This window comes from Aythya ferina (assembly GCF_964211825.1).
Source record: "Aythya ferina genome assembly, chromosome: 6".
Lineage (NCBI taxonomy): Eukaryota > Metazoa > Chordata > Aves > Anseriformes > Anatidae > Aythya > Aythya ferina.
The window spans coordinates 5930653-5957562 of record NC_140303.1 but is presented as its reverse complement, the minus strand read 5'-3'; the positions used below and the strand labels follow the sequence as shown (position 1 = coordinate 5957562).

The following is a 26910-nucleotide window of genomic DNA, read 5'->3' as shown; positions in this document are numbered from 1 at the left end:
TTGTTTTTAACACCAGACTGGTGACAGATTCTTGCTTTCAGAATGCTGGCTTATCTTAAAATGCATCACACAAAGTATGCAGTAGAAGATATGCTAGAATAAGCCAAATGAGCTTTTCCTTTTCTTACAAGCTGATATGTTTTTTTTCCTTTATGGATTTTGCTTTGTTTTTTGGTTACAGTGAATTCAGCAGCACGTAGCAAGTTAGCTAAAAACCACTAAATTTGCTCTGGGGTGAATTATGCGAAGCCACGATGTTTTCCCTGGTTTTTGCTCAAAATTTGTAGCAGGTGTGTTCCAGGCTGTGCCAAAGTTTGGGAAAGTTGGTGGATGCTTCAGCTAACTTGACATGAGCCTGGGCTTCCCACAGAATTCCAGAGCAGTTGTGCTCTCTTTCAGATGGGGTTTGGGGTTTCCTTAAGAGAGGAATTTAGATACTGTGCTAATTAATGCTAAGAGAAATACAAAGGGCAAAAGCAATATTCTGAAAGATTACATTTATATATTACATATATAAAACCGTAGTATCACCTGTAAAAGAGCTCCTCAATGATTACTTTTTTTGATTTTTGAATACATTTTAGTAGCAAATATCAAGTTTGCTTTCATTAAGCAGCCTATTCATTAAGCTGTTAACACCAAAATCACCAAAATCATATTTTATTTGATATATGATTCCAAAATCATATTTTATTTTTGGAATGAAGACTATTTGTGCGAGAAGACTTTGTCATATATGTCTCCTCTGAAAAAAAAAGTCTTGTTTTTATTTTAGTAAACTTTATGTTTTAAGAATTTTGAAGGAGAGAAATCATAAAGAAACAGTTCATCAGTTAACTACGTAATTAATGTGAGTTCAGTATCACTTCAGGCATGATGCGAGATGTACCACCAGTGGTACCTTACTTTTTTCAGTCTGGCTTTTTGCAAAAGCCCATGAAAACATTCAGAATGCTACGAATTCAACAGTATTGGAATATCTTGCCTTTTCAAAGGAAAATGTATAAAGTTCTCTGTCAGTGTGCAGTTGACGGTACTGAGGTCATCTGAGGTAATTTTCTGAACTCTTGGTCCACGGTCTGGTTCATATATTTGAAGTGTACCCAGTTACTGCTCATATTTATGGGGACACTTTGCATGTTCTTACACTTTCTTAGTATTTTCTGCCGTAAAGATTTATAAGAGTACCAGAGAAAACACATCCATTCTTTGTATTCACTTTGAGGGGTTTGTTTAACTTTTCAGGTCCGTAGAGAGTACAGGAAATTCTTCAGAGCCAATGCTGGAAGAAAAATTTATGAATTCACCCTTCAGAGACTTGTATGTATATATCCATACAAAGTGTATTTATGTTATCTGTGCTTAATTTGTTGGCTTTTTTGTTTTGTTTTGTTTTCTTGTAAAGATAACAGCTGTTTTGTGGCCTTGATAGTCTTTGTAAGGAAACGTCCATTTTCCAAATGGAAAATTGATAACGGTGTTCTGATGTGGTAAAGAAAATATAATAGTGTTTTGAAGGTGTGGGAGTAGCACTAACTAAGCTCACACACTGAGGATATCTAAATGTGCATTTTTCAGTGTGCCCAGCTCTTTTAAATCTACGGTCAGGTTTAATAAAGCTGAGAGCAGCAGTTTGGTAACTGTGCTTTTAATCACACAGCATCTGCTTTGCTGTGCTTATTTCAGTACCTCTGGTATTTGAACATGAATAAAACATCTTGCTTCAATTTTATCACAGATGCAGAAATACTTCTTGGAAATGAAGAATAAGATGCCTTCTTTATCGCCAATAGATAAAAACTGGCCAGCGAGACCTTACCTTTTCTTGGATTCAACTCACAAGGAACTAAAGAGGATTTTCCATTTGTGGAGGGTAGGGCACATTCTGGTCCTATACAGAAAGTTATCACATGATTTTCAGTAGATTGTTTCCTTCCTGAAGAGCCTATTTTTAGGAAGCATTTCTTCCCATTCCAGACAGGATGACTGTATTTCTTTGGAAGATCATTGCCTTTGGCCTGCAAGGGGTATAACTATCCTGTCTGTTTCTTTTTGGGGCTAGAGACAGGATCGCTTCCTGCCATCAGCTTTTAACTTGATATTAAAGCCACATGCCTGCTGCGTGTTAATTGGTAGCTTATAGTACTTGTGTCCACGGCCAGGGCTGGGAGCAGCTCTCGGCCCAGTGTTGGAAGTACTCGGTGGAATTTTTTACTTAGGAGCTGTGGTCAGCTGTAATTTGTTTTGGAGCTTCGTATGGAGGGAATGGTGAGAATCAGTTTAAGTGCTGATGAGACATTTTACTGAGCTTGTGGGCAATGTTTTCTGTGAATTGTCAAGAACAGTTTTCATTTCTGAGCTGCAAATTCGTCCTCTCAGCTATGTTTTGTCCTTTATGGCTGCTTATGTAAGCTTACCCAAGCGTGGAACTTGTATGTTTTGCTGAACCTTTTTTAGCACTGTATTCAGACCAGTTTTGCTTAAATGAGATCTTTTAGATGTTGTTTTTGGTGTAATTCAGAAGTACATAGAATGGGTGAGGAGGAAAACACCTCCATGGCTTGTTACTCCCTAGAGTGGCACATAGGGTCGAGCTGAGTCATCTCAGAAGCATACAAAGAATGTGTATCTTGAGCAATAAACAAACATCAGGCTGTGGTGCTGCTGCTTCAGATCAGGACTGGGAGGATAATTTTTGTTGTGTTTTAACATACCATATTTTGTAGTGTAAGAAGTACAGAGACCAGTTCACCGATCAACAGAAGCTGATATATGAAGAAAAACTGGAAGCAAGTGAACTTTTCAAGGACAAGAAGGCTTTATATCCAGCCAGGTAATTGCCTACTCTGCTGCTTTTAGTGTATGATAAATTCAATATCCTTTCAGAGATTAGGAAACTATGCAAGATTTTGCTTTTTATCTTAGGCAGGAAAGTGCATTTCCTAGTTTAACAATTCGTAACACCTGGGAATATTTTACTGTAGGCATTGCTGAGCACTTGTGGGCCCATCATTTGCTTTACTGACCTCAGTTTGCCTCTAAATGAGATGTTGCTGTAGGCTTCTTATCCTGTGTTACTGAGCACTTCTGTCCCCAAACCATGACGTTTTGTTGTTCTAACCTCTTGTGACCTGTTTGCGTAGTGAAAATGTGGAGAACTTGTAGAAGGGAATAACTCTTGTCCTTTTCCCTAGTTTCCATCACGCTGGTTCCTGCAACCCCAAACTCAGAGTTTGCTCTGAACGGCTGTAAGTGACAATGACACTCCCAGATCAGGCATGCCAGGGATTGCTCTTATCTTCAAAATTAGTACATTCAGTGTAATGCTCTAAGGTGAAGTTTAGGTAATTTAAGTTACATACATTGGCAAATTTAACAGTTTTTTGAAAGGAAGAATTTAAAAAAAAAAAAAAAAGAAACGTGCTCATTTATTTCCATTTCAAAAATTCTTTTTTTTTTTAATTAGAGACTTTCAAAAACGTGCAACATCTCTACATGAGTTCTCAGATTATGAGTTACTAAAACCTGACAAATTCTGGTCATTGCTATCTGTGGAGCTAATATTGCTTACAGAAGTGCAGTAGTAGCTGATTTTATTTAAGCAATGCATGCATTTTTTGTATTCAATAAAACTGGCAAAATAGAGATCTGGTGTCTTTGAAAGAAGTTAAATTGTGCTTTCTAAGTGAATATGAACTGAGAAATTGTATTTTTCTTGGAAAAAAAGGCTTCATCCATCTCAGGAGAGATTTATTTTATACACCAGAGTTTGAACGCTGAGCAGGTACAAGGCATTGTTAAACAAGACAGGACCAGGATCTGGCAACAGTTGATGGGGCCGTTTCCATGCATGGAAAAGCACTGCTTGGGTGTTTGTGCATTTTATTGGTTTGGTTTGGTTTCATTTTTTACTGAGACATTTCCTTTCTTCCTGTAATGCGCTCTGTCCATGTTTCTGTTTCTTCCCTTCAGCAGATCACTAACTTAATGGCTGTGTATGTCAGCTTGTGATTTGCTCCGTACTTGCTTTGTGGTCTCTTTTTATGCTGTTGGGAAAAGAGAAAGATGGCGCCCCTGAATTTCTCCAGGAGCAAGCAGTTTTATTTGAGTCGGTATACATCTGATCAGTGCAGAGCTCTGAGGGCAGGAAGGAATTTTGTCTCCCTGGTTAGGTAACTTGGACACAAGGAAAAGACCAAGGCTGAATGATGCAATATCATGCAGCGTAGAGCTGAGCGACTGCTATCCAAAGCATTCTTAAGTGGTAAATGTGGTAGAAAGCAACTGTTAATTTGTCCCACTTTTAGTTCATAAATCCCTGTCATTTGATCAGGGACAAAATCCAGAGGGAACCTATGGTTTTGGTGACTATGGTTTCATAAGGCTAATTAATAAAAACAAAAGCAAAAGAGCTGCAACTTAGTGGAAAGTTAGAATGCGCTCCCCACCCCTTGCTAATTTAGAAACGTTTTCATCTCTTTTTCCCTTGTAAACTGTATTCAGAACTGATTAGCTCCTGTTGTGTTTTTTTCTTCTTCTTTTAATGGGTGGAGGAAATTATTGTATAAAGTTTCTGATTAGTTAGTTTGATAATGATTTGAAGGATGTGGCTAATTTTCTGCATGTAATATCGTTATTTAAGAGCAGAGAGGGACTTCTGGTGATTACTAAAATACCAGTGCCCTTCCTTTTCTCTTCCTGTGTGCTGGAGACACAATTAGAAAGGTAGTGGTCTTGCACATAACATAGTGGTTCCTTTTGGGCTCTTGTCTTGGCAAAGTACTTTGTAATTGGAGTGTAACTTAATCAAAGTGATTAGTTAAAGTGACTTCTAAACAAAACAAGCAGTGACTGATAGGGGAGCTGTTGTTACACAGCCCTAAGGTAAGGATGGAGTGGGTTGCAAGTACAGGGAGTCTGGGCAAAGACCTGCTGCGCATTTAACAACAAGCAAATCTTCAAGGCAAGTTCTTGTCTCTCTGAAATACCGCACAGAAACAGAGGCGCTTTTCTTTCTGAAGGTGGATTTCCTCCGTTTTCACAAACCGGGTGATTTTGCATCAAAATTGATTGCTTGTACAGGGATGTACATGTGCCTGATATCCATAACAATTTGAGCCATTTAATTGGAAAATGTTTCCAGAGCAGGAAAAGAAATATCCTATTACTGCCTTCAGTGCTGAGTTTTCTTCCTTCAGCAGTACTGTGCTGCTAATACGTAAAGGAGACCATGTCTAAAATGCGTTCCGTTTTGTACCCTTCTCTCCTTTCATGGGGATAACGTGCTGGGGGATACATACATCCACGCTACTCTGTACGACTTCCCAAGTGGATCCCAACAGATGTGTCATGCCCACACGGCACAGATTTAACGCTAACAATGCCCCAAGTGTACCAGTCTGGTACCAACCCCAGGTGTCTTGGGCAGAGCTGCAGTTTCCAGCTCTACAGCAGGAGCAAGGACAAATTACATTGCATAAGCAAACACCACGATATGAGTCTTGTTTGCGTTCAGTGGCTCTAATTATTCTGTTACACAAGAGGATATCATTTCACCTTGCTGCTGTTGAAAATAGACACAAATTGTGAGCAGAGGTTTCTGGGTTGTTTGGGTCTGGGTCGTTTGCTAAAAATGAAGCAGCAGATGACTTTCCTTGGCAGGAGGTGTATCCAAGATTAAGGAAGCTTCCGTCAGCGTAGAGCTGTTGAAAGTGGTGAAATTTGGTGCACCTCCTGACTCCACAAAGCCTGGACCAGTGCCCGTTTTTTTTTTGTGAGATTCATTGTTTAACTCTGTTTCTCCTGTGTTTTTTGCTCGGTAGTGTTGGGCAGCCGTTTCAAGGGGCTTACCTGGAGATCAGCAAGAACCCCAAGTACAAAAAACTTAAGGATGCTGTGGATGAGAAGATCATTATTGCTGAAGTTGTGAACAAGATCAATAGAGCTAATGGGAAGGTAACAAAATGGCATTGCTTTATCCAGAAGGGTAGATTTCTTAACAGCAAGACTGGAAATGTTGGATTTATGTAAATTTGTGGTTCTAAACACCCATTGTAAATTTACATAAAGATTTCTAAAATCTTGTTTGGGTTTGTATTTTTCAGTGACTTTTGCAAGTAAAAGTGGCATCTCATCAACTGGTAACAGGCTGTATTGATTCACAACTAAATGCAGTCTTTGTACTAAACGTAGATCATTTGTTTGCCAATTGAAGAAAATAAATACTTAGAAAATATTGTTCTTGTTCAAATATTTGGAAACCTTAACTTATGTCATTCAAGTTCCTGATTATCACATGTAATTACATTTTTAAATTGTGAGTGGCATACTTTGCTAGCTGTGCCTGCCTTCTGATTGATATTAAAAGCTTTTTGGAATTAAGAGGCAAGTTTCTTGTATCATTTAACTAAAGCAGTTAAATATGCGGGGTACTTTTTTTTTTCCTGCCAACACAGAACTTAGTTTGCATTTAAATTATACTTATTAAAACAGAAAGCATTATCCTCCCTTAGTAAATGTAATTGTTGTCACCGTATCTGTCTAAATATTGCTACTGGTAGATCTCAACTTCTTAGATGTATATGTCATTTATGCATTTGTAGGAGTGAAATCAGGTTGTCTGCTGTTGATGCCAAATGAATTTTTCAGTTTGGAAGGAACTAATTAAATGAAGACAATATCTTTCTTATACTCGCACGGGATAGGAGTCTCAAAGTTTAAAAAAACAAAAGAAAAAATGCAATAATAATAATAATAATGAGCTATGGTTCTATGTGCTTTAGACAGCCACATCTTAACTATAATAACTAAGATTTTTTTCTTTAAAATTTGATGGGAGAAGAAGCTATATAATTCATTATCATTACATTTCAGAATAGATTTACACCAAACATAAGTTGTGCTATTTGGAATTTCAATTTTAAATACACTTTTCATAGAATCGTAGAATGTTTTGGGTTGAAAGGGACCTTAATGATCATTTAATAAGGATTCATTTCTCACATGTTCAGAAGGTTGTTTATGTAGATAAAGCTCTCATTTCAAATATAGGTTTCTTACTATTTTCCAATATTAACTTAAGAACATATGTTCATGCTTTAGAAATATTTGTAGCTTGAAAGCATGAATGTGCATCCTCCTAAAGAAAAATTCTGATAGATATAGGGAGGATAACATAGCATGGAAAAAATACCTATGTAATTTGTTATGACACAGTTTAGGTCAATAACGGTAAATTAAGCGAGGCTTAGTCCTGAAATGGCTGTCACTGAAAAGGAATGCTGGTTTTCCTGGGGATTGGTAGAGCATGAGAAATGAGGTTATCCCAATTTGCATAGTTCTGACTTCCAGTTTCTGGATTTTATAACTGTAAGCTAGTAATTAAAGAAACTGTTTATATCTAAGCGTATGTGCCAAAATGAGCTAAGCTCATATAGAGCTCAATCTATAATTAGACACAAATAAATTCGACCTAATTTTAACTGATCTGAAGCTTTTACTGAACATCAAATGTTTGTATTTACTTATGTGGGCCAAGCTGTGAACCATTTGTACTCCTAGAAGGTGCTCAGTAAAGCCCAATTCTCTCTTTGTGTAGATAATAGTTTGCAATTTTGTATTTTCACAGGCTACATCCAGGATTTTCTTATTAACCAAAAATAACGTTCTCCTTGCGGATCAGAAGTCTGGGAATATCAAGTCAGAGGTTCCACTGGGAGATGTTACCAAAGTGTCCATGAGCTCCCAAAACGATGGCTTCTTTGCAGTTCACCTCAAGGAGGTTGGTTACAACTTTATATTCCAGTAATGTGACTGTTTGGCATGCCACAATATCCAAATGCTTTATTGTTTTGTAGCATTCAAAGTGGTAAACTTGCAGTAGGTTCAGAGCATTGGTTTTAAAAGTTACCACATCTGCAAAAAACTTTGATTTAAAAGTGTTGGAGCCAAATGAGAACAGTTGCTGCATTCAGAATGATAAACGGTCATAACATCCTGAATGATAATTTACTTGTGAACATCAGAGTTCATTTTTCACTGTAGCCTCTTCAGGATTAGTGTTTTCCATTAGTAAAATGAGCCTTTAATCTGCTTCGTATACCTTGTGACTGTGTTTTCCTTTCTAGCTCCCTGTATAATTCTTTATGCCACTCCAGTAGAATATTTCTCTCCCCTTTTTGTGATTCCAATAAATCCATGTTATGGCACAGCTCATTTGGTTACTCAGCTCCAAAGAACTTGGTTTGGTGCTATATTTACTTTGCTGCACTGTCAGCATTGCTCTGTTAAAATCATTATGCTGGCATTTGTCTTCTGGCTTAACTGGATTTGAAGAATGCTATATATAGTGGCTTTTCACACTGACCCCCTTCGTCCAAATGTTGTGGTGTTAATTGGTTTCTGTTCCCTTCTGAAAAAGAAATAAAAGTTCCTTGGGGCATGGCCAAGAGAGGGAGACAGAAACACCACAATGTAGGACAGGTGGTGACCTTCCTTTCGGCTCAGAAAGGGGGGTTATTAATTCTCAACAGCTTTGTAGTTTATTTAAGAGTCAACTGTATTTTGAGCCTGATCACTGCACTGCATCCCTGTTTCATTTACAAGACAGAGGACTAATAGCTTAACTACTTTCCTTCCTGTTGCAGGGTTCAGGAGCAGCTGTTAAAGGGGATTTTCTGTTGAGCAGCGATCACCTTATCGAAATGGCCACTAAACTTTACCGCACTACTCTCAGCCAAACCAAGCAGAAGCTCAACATTGAGATTTCTGATGAGTATGTCTTTTGTTTGCTTAAAAGTGCATTTCCTTCAATGCAATGTGCTAAAAAATCGAGTATCTAATGGTAGAGAAACAAAATATTACTGTGTAACTAATGCTTCTTTTCTCTTGACAGAGTACTTGTATATAAGCTTCCAATATTCAATGAGAACTCATTTCTAGTATTCCTTTTGGCTTTTATTCCCTCAAAAATCGTAAGAGAAAATGTCCTTTTCTTAACGTAGTTCCAAATAGAGCTGTGAAGCAGAAATACTGCATGAGATACAGTTAAGAGACAGTGCATAGGAAGAAATCCTTTCACGTGTGAACTGAAAACTTCACGTGTTCCTCTGAGATGTGTATCAGTTAGGCAGAGTGGACACCAGGTGTCAAGTTCCAGTGAAAACAACAAAAGCAGAGTGAAAAGCACCTCACTAAATGCATGTCTATAAAGCTCTTAAAGCTCTACCTTTTTTTTTTTGTGTGTGATGGTGAAATATATATTCGTAAAGTTCCTGCTTATGGTGCTTCAGCCACCAGTTGTTGGTGTTTTGTTACTGTGGTTTTTGTTTGTTTGCTTCATAGTTTGGTTCAGTTTCATATTTCCTTAAGTAAGGACTGAATTTGCAGTGTTTGCAGTCATGGAATAAAAATATTTTTGTGTGAATTCATGAAGTCGGTTGAATAGGGCTCCATCACTTAGTCCACTGTTTTTATGCATTCAGTTTGTTGTGCAAAGTACCCCCTGATTTCAGTAGTGTTGATTTGGTGGATTTATTCACTTTGAATAAAGAACAACATTTGGAAGCCTTTAATGTTAGTGAAGCAAAGTTTTTGCAGGCAAAAATTGAACCTTTTATCTGGCTGCACGGCACTGATTGTATTCTAGAGTCCTGATGGTGATTACAGTTTGTATCTGTTCAGATTTGAGGGCTTATATAAAGGCTGATTTTGCTATTTCCTTGAAAATTACATCTGCCATTTTCCTTTGTTCCATCCATTGCCAGATGTGATTTAGTTCGCTTTTGCTGAAGCGTGTGTTTTTTAGCCTCTAGGAGAGTTGTGGCTGTACCCAGTAAGTTTCTTGTTTAGTGATTGCTACAGAGGAATAAAGCACTGAAACAAAATTTAAGCATACGTTGCACTTGTCTGGCCTGCCAGCCTGCCTTATGTCTGGCCAACAGCCTGCTTTCTGGGAGCCTTGCATTTTGGGATGTGTTTTTGTTTCTTGCTTTGGAGACTAAAACCATTCAAGCGTGTATTGCTCTTGAGTTTATCCAGACTAAATAATTTTAAGTTTTGTTTGCTGCTTTTTGAGCAGCCCCATCTCTGTTCACGGTGAAGCTTTACTCTCCTCTCCATGCCAGAGTTTAGATACAGGCATGACCAGGAATTGAGGAGAAAATTTGACCTCGTTTTGACTACTGTACACTACTTTTTGGGAAGAGAAGTTCTAAAAGCAAAAATGCTTTTGGTCCAGGACTATGTCTAGTCAGAGAAATGCTATAGGATATACGTTATGTTGGAGCAATGGCCCAGGAGCAGGACCAGCTCTACTCCAAAGACGCACGTTGCCTGCCTAGGTTGCCAGCACGCTCGTAGGCAAGGCTTGAAGACTTAGGAAAGGTCTAGGAAAATGCTGTGTTGGTGACAGGAGATGATGGCTCTGTGACTAACTCACGTTTTCCAGATGCCCGCCTGGCGGGGAGCGCTGAACAAGTTAATCTGGGAGCGCCTGTGCTGTTCAGCAGGAAAGCGGGGCTGCGCGGCACGGCACAGCCACTTCCTCCCCTGAGCAATGCCGTCAGCTTGATTTGTGGTTTCCGGCTGGAGGATGAATTCTTTGAAGTTTTTGGCCTCTGCTGGAAGACTTTTTAAGGATGCTAAAAGGGAAAATCTGCTGGGTTACAAAGGACTTTTTAGGTCAGCTGCATGTGAGCCAAAAAGCAGCACTGCCCTGCTTATTGCTTTTAATCTTGCTGTCCAGATTGGTGAGAAGTTTGATGCTCTGAATGCGCATGTTTTTTTTTTCTTCTTTTTTTTTAAAGCAACTCTTCAAAGTCATTTGAAATTTCTCACCCAGTATAAAATGAAGGGTCAAATCCAGATTAATTTACCTTGAACTGTAGGAAGTATCTAAATCTGGAGATTGCTGAGGAGGAAATGAAGTTTCCTAATTGCTGAGCAGGGAGCTGTAAAGGCTAACTAAGTATTAGAAATAAGAGAGTTGTTAAAATGCTAGATATGCTAAGTAAGTGTAATCCAGAAGACAATGAGTTTATTTTGCAGCACATTTCTGATGTGCCAGCAGGAAGGCACTCTGTGGACCTGGAAGTCTCAGCTATAAAATAGATTTAACAGTATTTTCCCTGTCTACTGAGATATTCAGAAACACTTACACACTACAAGTTCACTCCTGGCCTAAGGATTCAACATTCACCCCGATTTCTGCTGAGCTTTTGAAATGCTGCTCAGACAGAGCAGTCGTCCTCCTCAACTGAGCGTTCGTGGGTTTTGTACCAACCTAAGCCCTCGCTTTATGAGTTGTGGCTTCAGCTGCCCTCTGCTGAACTTTTTCTAAGTCACAGGGGTAATGGTGTTGGAGGGAATTGATAGATGTCTGGCATTTACTCAAGGTAGCTGGAGTACTAATATGTATATATATTCGTTTATCTACTTTTAAGTGGGAGAAAAGCTTATTTCCCTAACAAAGAATCTGTTGGTATGACTAATTTCTGTATGGTATGGTAAGAAAGTAAAATTCTCTATGGACAAAAAGTAGTATCAGTATTGTTGCTTTGCTGGCTTTATATATATTATTTTATGAAAAGAAAACCCAACAACCATGTTAAATGTTTTTCTTTGATGACTAGTCTGCAGAATCTGGTTTTAAAAGGTACTTAGCTCACTGATGCATTGTAGATGGTTGAAAATAGAGTACAAATAAATGACCAAAAATACTGTTAATGATGCTTTCAGCTTTCTCTCTAATTTTATTACCCTGTTTATAAACTATTCCTGGAGAAGCAGGATCAGGTGTCTTTTTGTAGCTATAGCCGTGAATGGAAGAAAGGCCTTCAGAAAGACTTCAAGAAGACTTCAAAAGAATCTGATCATGCATTTTCCACCTTTAACTAACACCGCTCTTATTCCCTCCCCTAGGTTTCTGGTCCAGTTCAGACAAGACAAAGTGTGTGTGAAGTTCATACAAGGCAGCCAGAAAAATGGCAACATCCCAACTTGCAAACGAAAAAACAATCGGCTTCTTGAAGTGGCTGTCCCATAACTGCAGCTGGTGCCTCTCCCTTTCATGGACTTGTTTCTTTGTAATAGTGCAATTTTAGTTTGGTTTTGCTGGTTTTACCCCTTTCTAGAGCTGTTGACGGCTAATAGCTTTGGAAACCCATGGCAAAACATTTGATCAGTTGACTTTTTAACTTTTTCCTTTGTGCCATAGTTTTAACCTTCAACACGCAGATTTTTACCCAGTGGGGCATTTTTACCAGTTGGCAAGTTTTCTGTCATACATGAATCATTCTCTTTGTTTAGTGGCCATATTTTACTGCAGCATACCATAAACCCACATATTAACGGTAAATTACTCATATTCCTTAGTCTAGAGATCCACTTAACAGAAACTATACGTGACCTTGATGCTTAGTGGCAACTTGTGCCCTGTGGCTTTTTATGCCAACCTACCTGCTCTGGTGCTCTGACGCGCTCCTCCCTTTCTGGAGAGCCTGGCAGAGCTGAGACTGAGACACTAATCATTGTAGTTAACTCTAGGACATACATAACTTGATCCTTTAGTACATACAGCAGGGGAACACCAAATTCTGCAAAACAGAAGGAACATATGATTATACAAGCAGTTGTATGGATAAATTTTTAATGGAAAAAAAAAAAGTGGAAATTTTGAAACATGATTTTTAATTGGGTCAAATATTTTTAATAACTTTATAAAGTAAAAATAAGAATAAATTTAAAGAAGCTTATTTCATTCACAAAAGATATACAGTTTAAAGCATATTTTCTGTTCTGCTTTTTTCTTTAAATTATCAGTTATGATTAGAGCCTGAAAAATGCAGTAGTATTCATAGCACAAGTAACTGCTAGTTATTTAAACCATTAGTTATCAAGCGAAGGGTTTGAGCCTTTCTTTTAGATATTGGCATGTACAATGTGCAATAAGACATACATGACATTTTGTGAAAAATTATTTATAATACATTTTTGTGTGCAAGAGAGAGGATTGGTGCAGCCTGCATAGACAGCGTAGGGGTTGAAATAGATTTGTGTTGTTAATTTGCAGTTTTTTAGAGTGTACACTACAGTTGTCAATTTGGGAAGAATACTTCAAATTAAAAATTCCTGAATTTGAGGGTCTGTATATAAATTGGTATTATGGTAATAAAACTGTTTTAATTCTGTGCTGTTTGGTACTCCTATGTTATAACCATATTTTTGTACTCCAAACTATTTTATATAACTCGTGTGCCTGATGTAAATGTGTGCACAGAAAATACAATCCAAGAGCTGCATTATAAACTTTCAGCGTAACTGATTGCACTTAATCTTTTATAAACCAGAAGCATTAGTTGAAATCCTTAAGAGGAGCTGCATTTTTAAGATAGAAGTAACTACTCATGTGAAGGGGTTGCTGAATGTGTTTGCTTTGTTGATGCAAGGACAGCTGAGAAACCGTTGTGTTTTTGCAGTCTGATATAGGACAGATGAAGACCCTGGGTACTTGATGTGCAGTGCTGGAAGTCCAAGCATAAATAAAGAAAAGATAAAGAAAAGTTCAGAGTCTCGTTACTCTTCCGGTGGTGAAGTTATGTAGTACTGATGCCTGTGAAGGCTCCTCTGGGTAGTTCACCGTTAATGTTGGCTCTCCAGGTTAAAACTGTGTGTACAGAAGCTGATGTTCTAATGCTAGTGGTAGCCTCCTTATCAATCTGGAAAAAGAAAAAGAAAAAAAAAGGAGCTGTTTTGGGTAATATTGGGTCTTACTTTGGGATTAAAGTAGATGGTTTTGCTATGATTTGGATACAAAACAATTGCTTTAACTGGTTGCTTAATGCTGCTGTTAGAAGTCCATGCACATGACCTTGAAAGGTGGGAGTAACCAAACTATGACAAAAAGTTACTTCATTATGATCCAAGTTTAACCCCTCCCCCTTTTTTATTAATAACTAAGTCAGATTAATAGTTTAGTAAAATATAAAGCATTTTAAATGTTTTGTAATTAGAGATGCTTACAAAGGAAATCTTAGTATCACTGTATAATGCAAAATTAGGATACCTCAAAGTAATTATTCCATTGCCTTAAGAAGACAACACGTAACTCCTAAATTTAAAACTCCCTAAAACCTGTGTGTTAGCATTCCTTCCTGGTAAGGACTGGAGGGTTTGTTTGGTACCTTGAAAACCTTACAATAAGAACCACGTGGAGCACGTTTTAAAAATGAATGCAAGTAGAGGAAAGCAAACATTTGAATGATGGCTGATGTAATCCTGTAGTTGTTTGCAGGTAGGAAATGAGAGATTAAGTACATTTGAATGTTTGTCCAATGAACTGTAGGATATTTCAGGGTAATATTAGGATATTTGACCCATGAAATTAACCCCATCACAGCCAGACCCAGTACACATCCCTTTTATTTTGTTGGTCTTTGCAGCAAGCAGCGGTAGCCATACTAGCATAACACTGGAAGAATGGCAAATTCCTCACTTTGATGTCTGTTGTTTCACTTCTTTTTCTGGAACATTACCATTTTTGCCTTGCATATTAGTTCATATGTTGTGATAGCTACCGGCTGACACCTACGCAGTTCGTAATGTACAGAGTGAGTTTTGCTGAACATGAATTATTTAGATATGCTAGTTGAGTCATGGTGTTTTGATGTTTAGATCTAAGTATCTAGGATGTTGCAAATAAAAATGCGTGGTCAGCTAGTTTTTTCTTTTCCTTTGTGTTCTTTTATAACCTTCTACCAAACGAAATTGTAAAGAGAAAACAACTACTCCTATGGTGCTAACCTTATGCATCCTTTTACTTGTAAATTTTCATTTGTCGTCTGAAAGCGGGGCAAGGATCATTTAAAAAAAAAATTGTTTCTTGCAATTTTCCAGAATCAAATAAAAATTCTGTTCCTAGACCTATGCTTTCTCTCTATCTGTACCTTCCTTACTGCTTTCAAATCTAAAAAGCACAGGCAGGTGGGATTTTAGGTTGCATACGCACAACAGTGTGACTTGGAGAGACAAGAAATGTGTGTGATTCCTTGCTAATGCATTCACTGTATGGAAAGGTCCTGTTTTTCCTAGCAGGATAGCATTGACTGAAGTACTTGCTCATTCAGCAGCACTGATTCCATCAGTTCTGTACTTTTTGAGTGGAGCATACAGGGTATAAAGAATTATGGTGAATTTACAGTTGCCATTAATAATTCTTGTAAAAATGTATTTATGTAGATTGGGGCAGATTTTAATTGGCCAATCTCAAAATATTAGCTAGAAGGCAAAGAGAAGTAAGTGTGCTACTATGATTTCTTAAAATTTATTTTTATTTATTTTTTTAGGAAACAGATCACTCTTTCATGCTGCACCTGTCTAAGGTAAGCTAGGGCTATCGAAGATTTGGGGTTGGGAGAAGAATATCAAACTTAGTCCCAACTTGCTATCAGCTAGCACCAACTCTACTCCTGTTCCCTTGCATGCAGGGAAGAGTTGAGTATTCAAGCTTTAACTTAAAATTAATTAGATTTTTTAAAGATTTTTAGAAACAGATTCTCTTTTAGCCTAAGCTTTTAAGACATTGGCATCTGACTTCCACTGGCTAAGCAAAATTTTCAAGTATGAAACACAAAAGCCTCTTAGAGTAAAGAAAATCTGAAGAATCTGAATCTCTCTTCTTAATTCAACTCATTTCTTACTTAACTGCACTTACCCTAAGGTAAGGCTCTGCTGTATAGCGTTCCGCTATGGGAAAGTAAAGGTCTGCCTGTCAGGATGAGTGGCCAAACTTCATTCCTGCTTCTGCCAGAGCTCTTGCCCATGGGTGGTGTGGCAATGACCACACTGCCTGTGCCACCAGCATCCTCGCCCATCACCTTTTTAGCATTTTTAGCTTTTTAGCATTAAGGATGTTTTTGGCTTCCTCCCACATGCCTGGCATCTGAGTCTCTGGGCTTTGTGGCTGAGCGGTGGAGTGTAAGTGTGGCCAGGAGCTTGTGCCTTTTAGGCTGTTCATCCCTGGCCCCCGAGGGAAAGTGGAAGATTATGCTTTTTGCCACGTTAAATAGTGATTTTTACAGGCCTACCAGTATCTTGATGCTGGATGGTCTCAGAGGTATCAGGTGCTGTTTCCCACTGTCTCTCATCAAGTTCTGGTTTCCTCCAGTCCTCATTCCCTCCTGCTTTGATGGACTCTACAGTGACAAAGGGAGGAAGGAATGTCTCAAGAGTAAAACACCATTTTTTTTTCCTTTCAGATTATTTTCTTCCATTATCTACCTCTGCATCCTGGCACCTTGGTTTCAGCTGAGTGTATAGGAAATATTTTATTCCCCTTCTAACTAAGAGCTGTTTTTGTTAAGAGATGCTTTGTTCCCTTTCAAGCTCATTTGCTAGCTGTATCAGTATCACCAGTGCTTCCCAAAACTCTGACAAAAAGCAAAAGCGAAGCCTGAAACATGAAAAGCTTCTGTTGCTGTGTGCTCACTCTCACTGCTCTGTCTCCTCCTGTTAGAAGAGAAATCCACTTGAAGCTATGCTGTGATGAAGTCCCTGCTGCCTTGATTCACTGCACGCAGTTTTCAAGGTTGCTTCTTGTAGCCTTAAAAAAGGAATCTGTCAGAATACAAAATGGTAATTTCAAGCCCAGGTGCCAAAAGGAGGGAACTCATTTATATTCAGACGCAGAGGAGCATTAAATAGCTGCAAATACTTTGGCTTTTGCTTGCCTTCCTGCTGCCATAGCTATGGAAAGAGACCTTGGCATAGGTTTAACCATGAAGGATCCAACTGCAGGCATTCAAAGCAATGCTGCCTGATCCAAAATCACCATAACCTATTAATTAAAATTTCATTTTTATTCATGAAGTCCAAAAGCTGTGGATGAGCTTTTAAGTGCAATGGAAGATCCTAATTGTTGATTGCATCCCAAACTTAATATTATACAAAGATTGTGAGATATTGATGGCAGTTCCCTGAGTTTTCATTAACTGTTATGGGAATAATGCAAAAAATAAAAATAAAAAATCAGCTATTTCTGGTATAGGAAAAATTGGCTTTAAACCAACACCAGAAACTCACTGTGACATAAATATATAACTTCCAAGCTCACAGTCAGCCCATTTCTGGCATGAACATGTTCTCCCCATTTCCCCTGTTTGAAAGCTTTTGCATTTAGGAAGCGGTGCTGTGTTGGCATCGTGTGGTATCTATCACATGCTGGGCTCCCAAGCACTGTGTGTGTGGTTCTGGGATGTGGTTCTGGATCCTACCTGGGTGGTTTTCTCCCTTCTCTTGAGGCAGAGGTAGGATTTCTCAGGGTAGACTAAAAATAGAAAGGCAAGGAGGACTGTGAGCTGTTAAATGTCAGTCTGTGAATGAAGAGGACCACGTCCATCCATCTGGGTGGGATGGGGCAGGAGTGATGACTCCTCTCACTGCCAGCACCTGCCCAAGGGATGCTGTGCGGGCCAAGCTGACAGGCTACAGGGCACGTAGCTGAGGGGTCCAATCCCCTGCCCAAAGCACCAAAGAAAACCTCAATTCAAGAGAAGAGCTAAAATTGTTTTTCAGGGTTCAGCTTCAGCTGCATCTCCAGGCTTTTCTGTAGAATCAGGGCAAGGAAACCCTTACCAAAGACAGCAACGTGTCTTATCCAGCTGCCAGACCCCCGGCTGCCATGGGTGGGGACCTATGGCTTTCTTCAGTCAGGGTGGAAGAGCAAAGCCTTTGTAGATTTGCTCTATTTTTGTTTCTGTGCTCTAGATGACTCGCACTGTGCTAATCCTGGCCTGTAGCATTAGTTGGAGGCTTCCCTTGGTGTGGCTTTCTCCCGTCGCTTGGTTTTGCACTGCCAGATGTTCCCTTCTCCCACGTCACCCCAGTGTGTGCGATCTCTCTGCTAAGTAAGGCTCAGTGAATTTGTTTTGAAGTAGGGCATCAATAAACAAAAAAATGGGTTTGAAAAGGGAATGGAGCTAACCAGGAACAAAAACGAGGGCCGTGAGCTGCTCTCCCCGTGTCCCAGCTGCAGGGCTTGTCGCGGGGGGCAGCACGGGGAGCGGTGTGAGGTGGCCAGAGGCTGCCCCTTGCTAGTCGGAGCAGAGCCGTGCGGTGTCTCTGCAAAGGCGTGCTTAAGAAATGGTAGCAAATGCTGAGAAAAATGAGGCAGCCTGAGCAAAACAGGAGAGGAGAAATGCCAAAGCAAAAGCACAGCCTGAGGAGGGCTGGAGGCCAGGAGCCGCCTGGGCAGGGACCAGGAGTGGCCAGAGGAGCGGGTACAACCCTGACAGGACTGCAGCCTGTGGAGGAGCCCACGCTGGAGCAGTCAGGTGAGAAACGAGGAGCAGTGGCAGCAAAGGAGCCACCAGGTGCTGAGCACCACCTCCTGCTGAAGAGGGATGGACGAAAGGGGGAACGCAGGTGAGACTAGAAAGGAGGCGTGAGGTACAGGAGGATACAGGCATCTTGTACCCAGTGCTCAGTGCTTGCCGTCTGCTGCAGGAGCAGAAAAGAATCTAGCAGAAACTCAGGTTTTATAGAAACCACAGTTTTCTTTCTTCTGTTTTACTGGCACTCAGATGCCTGGCTGTAAACCAGAGAGCCAGGGTGGTGTCCCCTGTGTGTGACCTCTGAATGCTGTCCTCGAGTGGTGGCAGGCGTGCGCCCCACGAGCGGGTGATACTGGACAGCGGCTTGTGTGTGTGATTTGCAGGGGATGAGGGATTTGTCAGCAACTGCTGGACCAGAGTCCCCTAACTCTGCTCCTGAAAACCTGAGCTCCAAGCCCCGAGCTTTGGTCGAAATGGCGGCTGTGCTACTCTGCCGGGCCTGCTCGAACCGCGCGCTGGGCCGCCCGGCCTGCGTGCTCTGCTCCTGACAGGCCTCCAAGGCTTGGTGAGCTCTCCCAAAAGACACTGTGTACCAAAATCCCAGTTGTTTTAAGTTCAGAAAGAGAAACGTGCCGGAATTTAACCGGCTGTTCTTTGAGAGCACACAGGGTTGAACAAGAAGTAGAAACCCCCATAATGTCGCTCCCAAGTCTTCCCAAAGCGCAGCTCAGTATTTCCCTCTCCCCTGTGCTGACTGAACTGTTACGAAGCAGTATTTGTGTGGGGTTTGGTCTGGGAGCTTTGTTAGCACCACAGCATATGTCCTAATGAATATGGCTTTGGTAGACTGTGGGGAGGCCAGGCTTGCATGACAGAAGGTAGTGGAAATGTAGATTGCTGTACGATCGCACCACATATGTGTGGATTATGAGAGAAAATAAAGGCGAACACAAAATTAATGGCTGCGTGAAACCTTCATCCCCCTCCAGCTGATGATAAAATACTCGTTGGCTCTGCAGGGGCCTGAATCTCTCCATTCTCATGCAGGTTTCTACACAGACACCAAGCAGATCATTACAGCGTTTCCAGCTGGGATCATAATGTCATTTCCTCTGCTATTTGCTTGCATTCCTTTTTCATATCTTCCCATCCCCTTCTCAGATTCACTGAAGAGCTGCTTTGTGGATTTGCACTCTACCTACCCAAACTTTCTGGTGAGAAGGTTTCCCTTGGTGGCCAGAGCCTTCTGCGGGCCACATACAGAGGCAGTGCCTACAGCTGGAACGCAGCAGAGGAGCGGGCACCTCCTTTCCAGATCTGCAGATGTGACACTGCAAACAGGCTGGCGAGGCTCCAGGCCAAGCATCTCATCCCCTATCTTTAGGGAGCATGACGTATAAATCACGGCAGCTCGGCAATGCCTGGAATGCGCTACCAGCAATCCCTGGCTGCCCTCCTCTCCCGAGAGCACGGTGCCTCCTCTCCCAGCACTTCGGTGTAAGTATGGAGCGTGGAAGCATTGTTGGAGCTTTGGAGTTTGGGAGCCTGGTTTCTACACGTGTTCTGACAATGGACGTGAAGATGGAAGCAAGAAGAAATGCGGGGAGCCAGCACGGTGCTGGCATGCTTTGAAAGCTGACTCCTTGGGTCCAGATGTTCTAAATCACATGTGGAGAAGTGTTTGTGGTCAAATGCTGTTTGAAACTGATTGTTGATAGTCTCCTGAGACAGCTTGTGACAAATTGTATAATAAAAACGCTAAAAATAGCATAGTTATTCCCTGGAAAAGCAAAGTTCCCACAATTCAATGAGCTGGGAAAATTGTTGAACTTTCTTTGGACACAATGTGCTCATTTTTTGTTCTTCAACCTTCCATGGCTCTCTCTCTCTTTTTTTTTTTTTTCTTTTCTGATGGTCTATACTTCTTATACCAGCTCCAAGAACCACATTTCCGGCCTCAAACTGTAGATGAACGCCCTAGTCATTGGTGTGAAAAACACTCTCCCCCACTTCTTGGGCCCAACAGTTTGTTCCCTGGTGCTGCTGACTGTTGTGAGTTTGTCTTGGTAGAAGAGATTTTCTTTTAACTGTGAGGAAAGCAAGCTCTCAAGATACATAGCAATAAAATCAAGACGGATTCAGTCTGTCTACTACTGGAGAAAATGTCCCCTTTACAAAAACTGCCCTCCTGTGTGCTTTTATTTTGTATTTCTCTCGTGTTGGAGTTAGCTACAGGTCCTGTCTGATTCTGGCATGAAATTGCAGCTTCGCAGCTCTGTATACTGATTTAAAATGTTCTTGCTGGTAAATTTAGGAGAAAACCCTGGAGACAGGAGCTCAGCTGAAGTAGTGCGTTGGGATAATCTTCTTGCGGGTGATGATTTCAACCCCAACTCAATATAGTGAATTGTCTTATCTGACCATTCTTTTTGGAGACTGGGGATACGGAAACCTTCAGCAGAGTTGATGATTGAAGCAGCCAGCATTTTAACGCATGCCTTCGGTTGCACACTGGTCCTGGTCCTGCACACCAAAAAGTCTCACCCGATTCTTTCTGCTGGATGCAAAACCCCACATACACACCGAAGCACGCACCAAAACCACTGTTGCTCCTCTGCGGCCAGGCAGGTCATCAGCTGATGTGCATTTCTGTGTTTTCACCCACTGCTGGAGCTTTGCTTGCTAAGCATCTGACGTGCAGCTGTTGCTTGCCCCTGTAAAAAGCTGAGGCACACAGCAAATTTAGGGGTAGAGTAAAACCAGAGAGATGGAGCAGGGTACAATGGAGAACGTGGATATTCTGTAAGTGTTGCAGATGCAATTGAAAAGTCTCTGGTTTCACAATGAAATGAAGTTTGTGCTGAGTTGCAGGTTTGAAGTTTAGATCCCGCATGACGTCTTGAGAATAGCATTTGTAATAGATTCAATCTGCTGACAGGCGGACTCTCCATCCCAAAACCACCAGCACAGTTGTCTCCAGGCTCCTGCCAAGCACTGCCTGAAATAGCAGCTAATAAACGATAGCGAGCAGAAGTTTCTTCTTCTTCTGTGAAGATGAAATGAAGTACATGGTGGGAATGGCTATGGTCGCCTCTGCTGGATTTTCTCAAGGGAAAGGACAAGAAGCAGAGCAGCAGCAAACCCTGCCTCTCTTTTTGTGTTCATGGCCTCAGCTTCCTTCCAGGTTCTGGAACAGGAGGAAGGCAAAGGACTGTCCCTCACTCGCAGTAGGAATGATGTAAATAAATGTGTTTGTTTGTGGGCTTCTGGTAGGTCCAACCCTCCATGGGTCCTTCCTCCAGCACTTCTCTGGACCTGTTGGTAGTACCTGAACGTGGCTCTCAGTGTCAGAAAAGTTAATTGGCTGTAGAGTGCACAGAGAGCCAAACTGCTTTCCCCAGGATTCATTCATCAATCATGGTTTGCTCTGCGTGGGGCAGTTTGCACCATTTTCTGGACGCGGGGGAAGTACGTCAGACAGAAAGAGGGGCAGCTCCTGATACAATAAATGAGCAGGCGCGTGTGTGCGTGGCGGGGCGTTGTACGTGTTCCAAGGCAGCCCATTAACGAGCTGCTGAACATGCCAACGCGGAGCCAAGGGTTATCATTATATCCGAGGCAGCAAATCACGCTTTGTTTTCTGCTTGTAGCTAATGAGAGCGCTGTCTGGCCTCCCCCGAGCAAGGTTGTCTGTGAGGACAGCAACAGCTCAGCAGGGCCAGCTCACGAGGTGGAGCACCCTGAGCTGAAGGTCCTCTGCTGTGCCCCAGGCCCCACTCACTGAATATGTGCCACCTTCTGGGGCAGGGATGGTCAGCAGCTAGGGAAAGGAAGGATGCAGTGTGTGTCTTCTGGGGAACCTGCTGGTTGCTCCCGTGGCTGGTGATAAGGTGGGCAGGAAGGAGTGGCACAGAATCCCCCCCTTACACAGCCCTTGGCACTCCAGGAGAAACTTGGATCCTTTATTCAGAGCCAGTACCTGCTTTTATAGCACATTCTCTCTTACTCACTCATGAGATAATATGAGATTGATTTGGGAGCAGTTGCAGAGGGAATTCAGATGTCTTTCCAGGCCATCAGATAGCGCTGAATTTGTTAAGTGTTTCAAGACTGCTCAGCTCATGGCTCTGAAGTCTGGAGGCCGGGGACGTTTTACACCGTAATGTAAAATGCAATCCCCTTGGCTTGAGGTAAGCCACTTAGCCTGCTCACCGTAACACAGGGAGAATAATATTTGCCACCTGGTGCTAGCGTGAGGATTAATGTTTGGTAGGTGCTGTGAAAATGAAAATATGATTCATGGAAAACCTCTCGTCTGCAAGGAAAGTTGTGCGCTTGGGGAGCCTCTGGCTCCTGTCCTTTGGTGCGAGCCTTGTTGTTTTTTATTGTTACGCTTAATATAACTGAGTGGATCAAGATATGAAAGCGGTGGCCTCCTTTCCGCTCTTCCAACAGGCAAGCAAGCGTGGAGACCCACACGGGGTAGGAAAAGCAAAGAAATGAGTCCGTAAAGTGAAGACGGCTGACGACGCACGGGGACCCATCGCTGCGGGCAGCATGGGGCTTGGAGAGGAAGACGAGGGCACAAGGGAGCCGGATAAAAGGCTGCAAGGACTGAAGGCTGCAATTATGGGAAGGTGAATGCATGCGAGCAGAGCGAGGTACATTTATTTGCTAAATTGCCTGTTGAACACGGCAGGGTCACCCCGGCATGCCTCGCACCACGCCTGCCCGCGCTGGCCGGGCCGAGGACGGCTGAAGCGGGTCACGGGCTGCAGGCCGGGCAGCACGGCGCTGCTGCGGCTGGGAGTACAGCCCCGGGGGCTAAGATTGCTTCAGGATGCGTGAGAGGCACTCCAAATGGTTCCAAAGCACGGATATAACAACCTGAAGGACTGAGAGGTGACAGCAGCGACGGGGCGATGGCACGGGACCCTCCCGTCTCAGCCGATGCAGTTGTGTGGGAGAATGTGGTGTGTGGGGGGAGATCAGGTCCTGGGATTTAGAACAACTCGTTTTGTCTTCGCTTTGTCTTTGGCGAAGGAGAATTAGCAGAAAGCAAAAGGAGAGGCCGCACGATCCCACCAGGGCTGGCAGAGCTCAGAGGAGAGCCCCGGAGCACGACCTGAGAGCGCTTTGGAGCGAGGAAGGCTCCTGGGTGAAGTCTGGATCTTGAACGTTTCGAGGTGTGTGGCCGAAGAGCTCTGAGCCCACCTTGTGGAAACACGTGAAAGCCCTTGAGGATGTCTCATGCCTAGAGACATTATTTGTTGTTTATAAATGCAAGTTTTATAGCCTAAAGCAAATCAGCAAAAGCTCCTGTTTATGATTCTGTGTTGCTGTACAGGCTTTACGCTCACGGGTTACCTACCTGTACCCGCCGTACTCGCGCCTGGGATTCACCAGCACTACACACAGAACTGATTCTTGGCAGTGCTCTCACACGGACGGAAAATATTTGTTCCTGACCAGCTGGAAGGACAAACACAGGGCATCCATTGGGTCTAATCCCAATGTGAATATGTGCTGCATGGCCACGTTTTCCCAAGTCCTGTGACTTCCCCTAATAAAAGGCTCACGGTCTCGAAGGCTGTGCAAGCAAAGTCAGGCTGACTCTTAACCATTTGGCAGTAGCCTGACAGGATGGAAATTACTGCTCGGTCTAGAGAGCAAGCGATTATTTTGTTTTTTAATGACAACCGTGGATTCCAAGCTCAAACACCACAAACAGGAGCCCGTTGAACTGATCCATGTCCTCTACCGACGTGCGGGGTTTTTTCGGATGGGAGCATTTTCCCTTTTAGAGGATCACCGATTCCTGCAGCTGGTGACTGAACTGGAACTGCCTGCCCCCAGCCCACCAGCCACCTTCCCCCAGACACTGCAGTCCATAGAAGAGCCTTGCTGCAACTCTGGCCACCCTGCATTTTCTTCCCACACCCTTTCAGCTTCTCTGTTCCTTTCCATCCCTAGCGGCCCCCTGATCCTTCCTAAGCCTGTTTCCCCAGCCACGGATGGCCCCAGGACACCCTTCCCATCCCTTTCTCTGTCCGCTTTGGACTCTGCTGCTGTGAAGATTTATTTTGCAGCTGCAAGGCTTGAGAGCAAAGTAAATCTTCATTCCGGGGGTGGCAAAAATTTGCCGTAGCCCATGTGCTGAAAAGCCTTGGGCTGGCTCTGCTGCCACATCTTGTTCTACTTAAGCTGCTGCTTTTAATAGACCCAAAATGTTTGTGTTACGAAAGACGTTTCCTTCTCCTCCAGCAGGACCGTGTGGGCTCATCTGCTCGTTTCAGACGTACCCTTGCTGGGGGAGCCGCTGCCAAGGCTGCGTTGTGTGAGCTCACGGGGCACCAGCGACACCGGGACAAGCAGACCACCCAGCTGGACATTTTCTCTTGGACTTTCATTTCTGTGGAAGCTCGGCTGGAACTCATTTAAAGGGGATTTGAAACTCCTCATGAAAGCACATCTCAGATGCCAGCTCCTGCCTTTAAATACCTGGCTGAATGTGGGGCTTGGCAGCTGGCGTACATCGCAGATTCGGGGGGTTGCAGAGTAGCCGGTACCTTTGTGTGGGAGCTGGTGTGAGCAGAGCAGTGCTCCTTTACCTTACATCTTTCCTTCTGTCCCATTTCAGCCTTCTCCACGGCCAGTGGCATTTCTTTCTCACCAGGTATCTCTTGGCAGAGATGTCAGATGCTGGCAAGAACCAGCATCTGCAAGATCTGGTTGAAGTTAAGGCACGGATCTCGAAGCCGCAGTAAAAGTTGTGGCTCTGTGATGCTGTTGGGTTGCCCGCAGGGATTCTGCTGTGGATCTGTGTTTTGTAATATCCCCGTGAGATCTAAAGAGCAGTATATAAAGAATATAAAGGACGTTGTCTCTGCAGTAGTGATTTACAGGACCACCGCTTCTCCCCCACCTCATCTCAACCCATTTTGGTGGCAAACAAGGCTGGCTCGCTGGGAGAGCTCAGACCTGGCCCCTAAAGGTGCTCTGGGGTGAGCAGCCTGAGGGTTTGCTCTTAGCCCTTGCTCACCACGGTCAGCGTGGCTTGAAGCCCGACGTGCAGTGGGCTCATTTGTCCCCTTTGTGAAGGGGCACGGCCGCCTTCTTGACGCCACCACCACCACCTGAACCACCACATGGCCTCACCAACGCGTCGAGCTCACTCCCGCCCACAGCCCGCAGCTGGAAACGATCAATTAACACCTATTTTTTTCCTCTACAGCATTGATTGCGCCAAGGTGTGAGCGCCCTCCCCGGCTCTCCTCCCTCAGATGTCCCCCTTCAGCCAGCTGTTCTTGGCCACCTGCCCCACGCCGGGCCGCGCGGCCGGGCTGAAGCGCAGCAGCTGGGCGATGAGGGCTCGGCAGGGCTCCGGCAGCGGGGGCAGCCCCTCCGGGTACAGCACCCCCTTCTTCTGCTGCTGGGGCATGCTGCGGATGCGCGTGTCGTTGAAGGGCATGTAGCCGGTCACCATCACGAAGAGCATCACCCCCAGGCTCCACACGTCGTACTTCTTGGCGTCGTAGGGGATGCCCAGCAGCACCTCGGGGGACGCGTAGGCTGCCGACCCGCAGAAGGTGGTGCTCAGGTCCGGGAAGGTGCCGGCCTCCTTGCTGAATCCGAAATCGGTCAGCTTGGCCCGGCGGCCGTCGGCGGCCAGCAGCACATTCTCGCACTTGAGGTCCCGGTGCACCAGGTTGCGGTCGTGCAGGTAGCGCACGGCCCCCACCACCTGGGCGAAGATGTCGCGGGCCTCGGGGACGCAGGGCAGCTTCCCCCGCCGCTGCACCAGCTCCAGCAGGTCGGTGGCCGCCGCCTCCATCACGATGTAGAGCTTGCCGTTGCACACCTCGATCAGCTCGAAGATGCGCACGATGTTGGGGTGCCGGATCCGGCGCAGGATGGAGAGCTCCCGCGGCAGAAACTTGTAGACGAAGGCCGGGGGGGCTCGGCGCCGGTCCACCACCTTGACGGCCAAGGGGACCTTGTACTTGCTGGAGGTGACCTCTTTCACCTTGGAGAAGCTGCCCTCGCCCAGGGTCTGGCCCAGCTTGTAGCCCAGCGCGCAGAGCAGCCTCTCGCCTGCGTCGGTTTTCGGCATGTCGAGCGATCCCGGCAGGCCTCACCACAGCGGGCCTTCTGCTCCAGGGCTCGGGAACTTCAACGCATGGTGCGTGGCACTCGGCGGCCTTCACTCTCCCCCCATGGCCCCACAGCTGCCACCGCGGGCCTCAGGGCTCACCCGGGCATTGTGATGGGGCAGAGCCTTTGTGAGACGGGGGGTGTCCCCTGCTGCCCACCACGGCTGTCCTGGGCACGTCCGTGCACACACGGGGAGAACTCTCGCTGCCAAATACGTATTATTTTATATATTTATTTACATAGGCGTTTTTTAAACCATTTTTCTCCTCTTCATTTGCGTTTTCAAGAGAATTATCTGACGATGAGCTGAAACATTGCCTTTCTAGCTAGAAAAAGGAGCCCAGGACCACAAAACATCCGCGGTCCCGGATGCTGTTTTTAAGTTTTGAATATATATTTTGCTTAAATGGGTTCTAACGAGGGGTGAGAC

At 43.5% G+C, this 26910-nt stretch overlaps 2 protein-coding genes across 7 annotated transcripts in view; one reads left to right on the top strand and one right to left on the bottom strand.

The window, feature by feature from the left end:
- The window catches only part of MYO1B (myosin IB), a 99854-nt gene extending 84932 nt beyond the window's left edge, over positions 1–14922 (top strand). For all 6 annotated transcript variants that reach the window (XM_084522884.1, XM_084522883.1, XM_084522882.1 and 3 more), the window contains 7 exons: positions 1246–1320; positions 1739–1873; positions 2727–2833; positions 5823–5955; positions 7628–7780; positions 8646–8773; positions 11920–14922. In XM_084522884.1, coding sequence (XP_084379010.1) covers positions 1246–1320; positions 1739–1873; positions 2727–2833; positions 5823–5955; positions 7628–7780; positions 8646–8773; positions 11920–12043 — 855 coding nt within the window. In that variant the 3' untranslated portion in view covers positions 12044–14922. The remainder of the gene's footprint in view (positions 1–1245; positions 1321–1738; positions 1874–2726; positions 2834–5822; positions 5956–7627; positions 7781–8645; positions 8774–11919) is intronic.
- Positions 14923–25605: 10683 nt separating this feature from the next.
- TSSK6 (testis specific serine kinase 6) lies at positions 25606–26449 on the bottom strand (the record flags this gene model as incomplete). The annotated part of the gene is made up of 1 exon (XM_084522878.1): positions 25606–26449. Exon 1 carries the CDS (start codon positions 26437–26439, stop codon positions 25606–25608), a length of 834 nt encoding a protein of 277 aa, XP_084379004.1. The 5' UTR covers positions 26440–26449.
- Between the last annotated feature and the right edge of the window lie 461 nt (positions 26450–26910).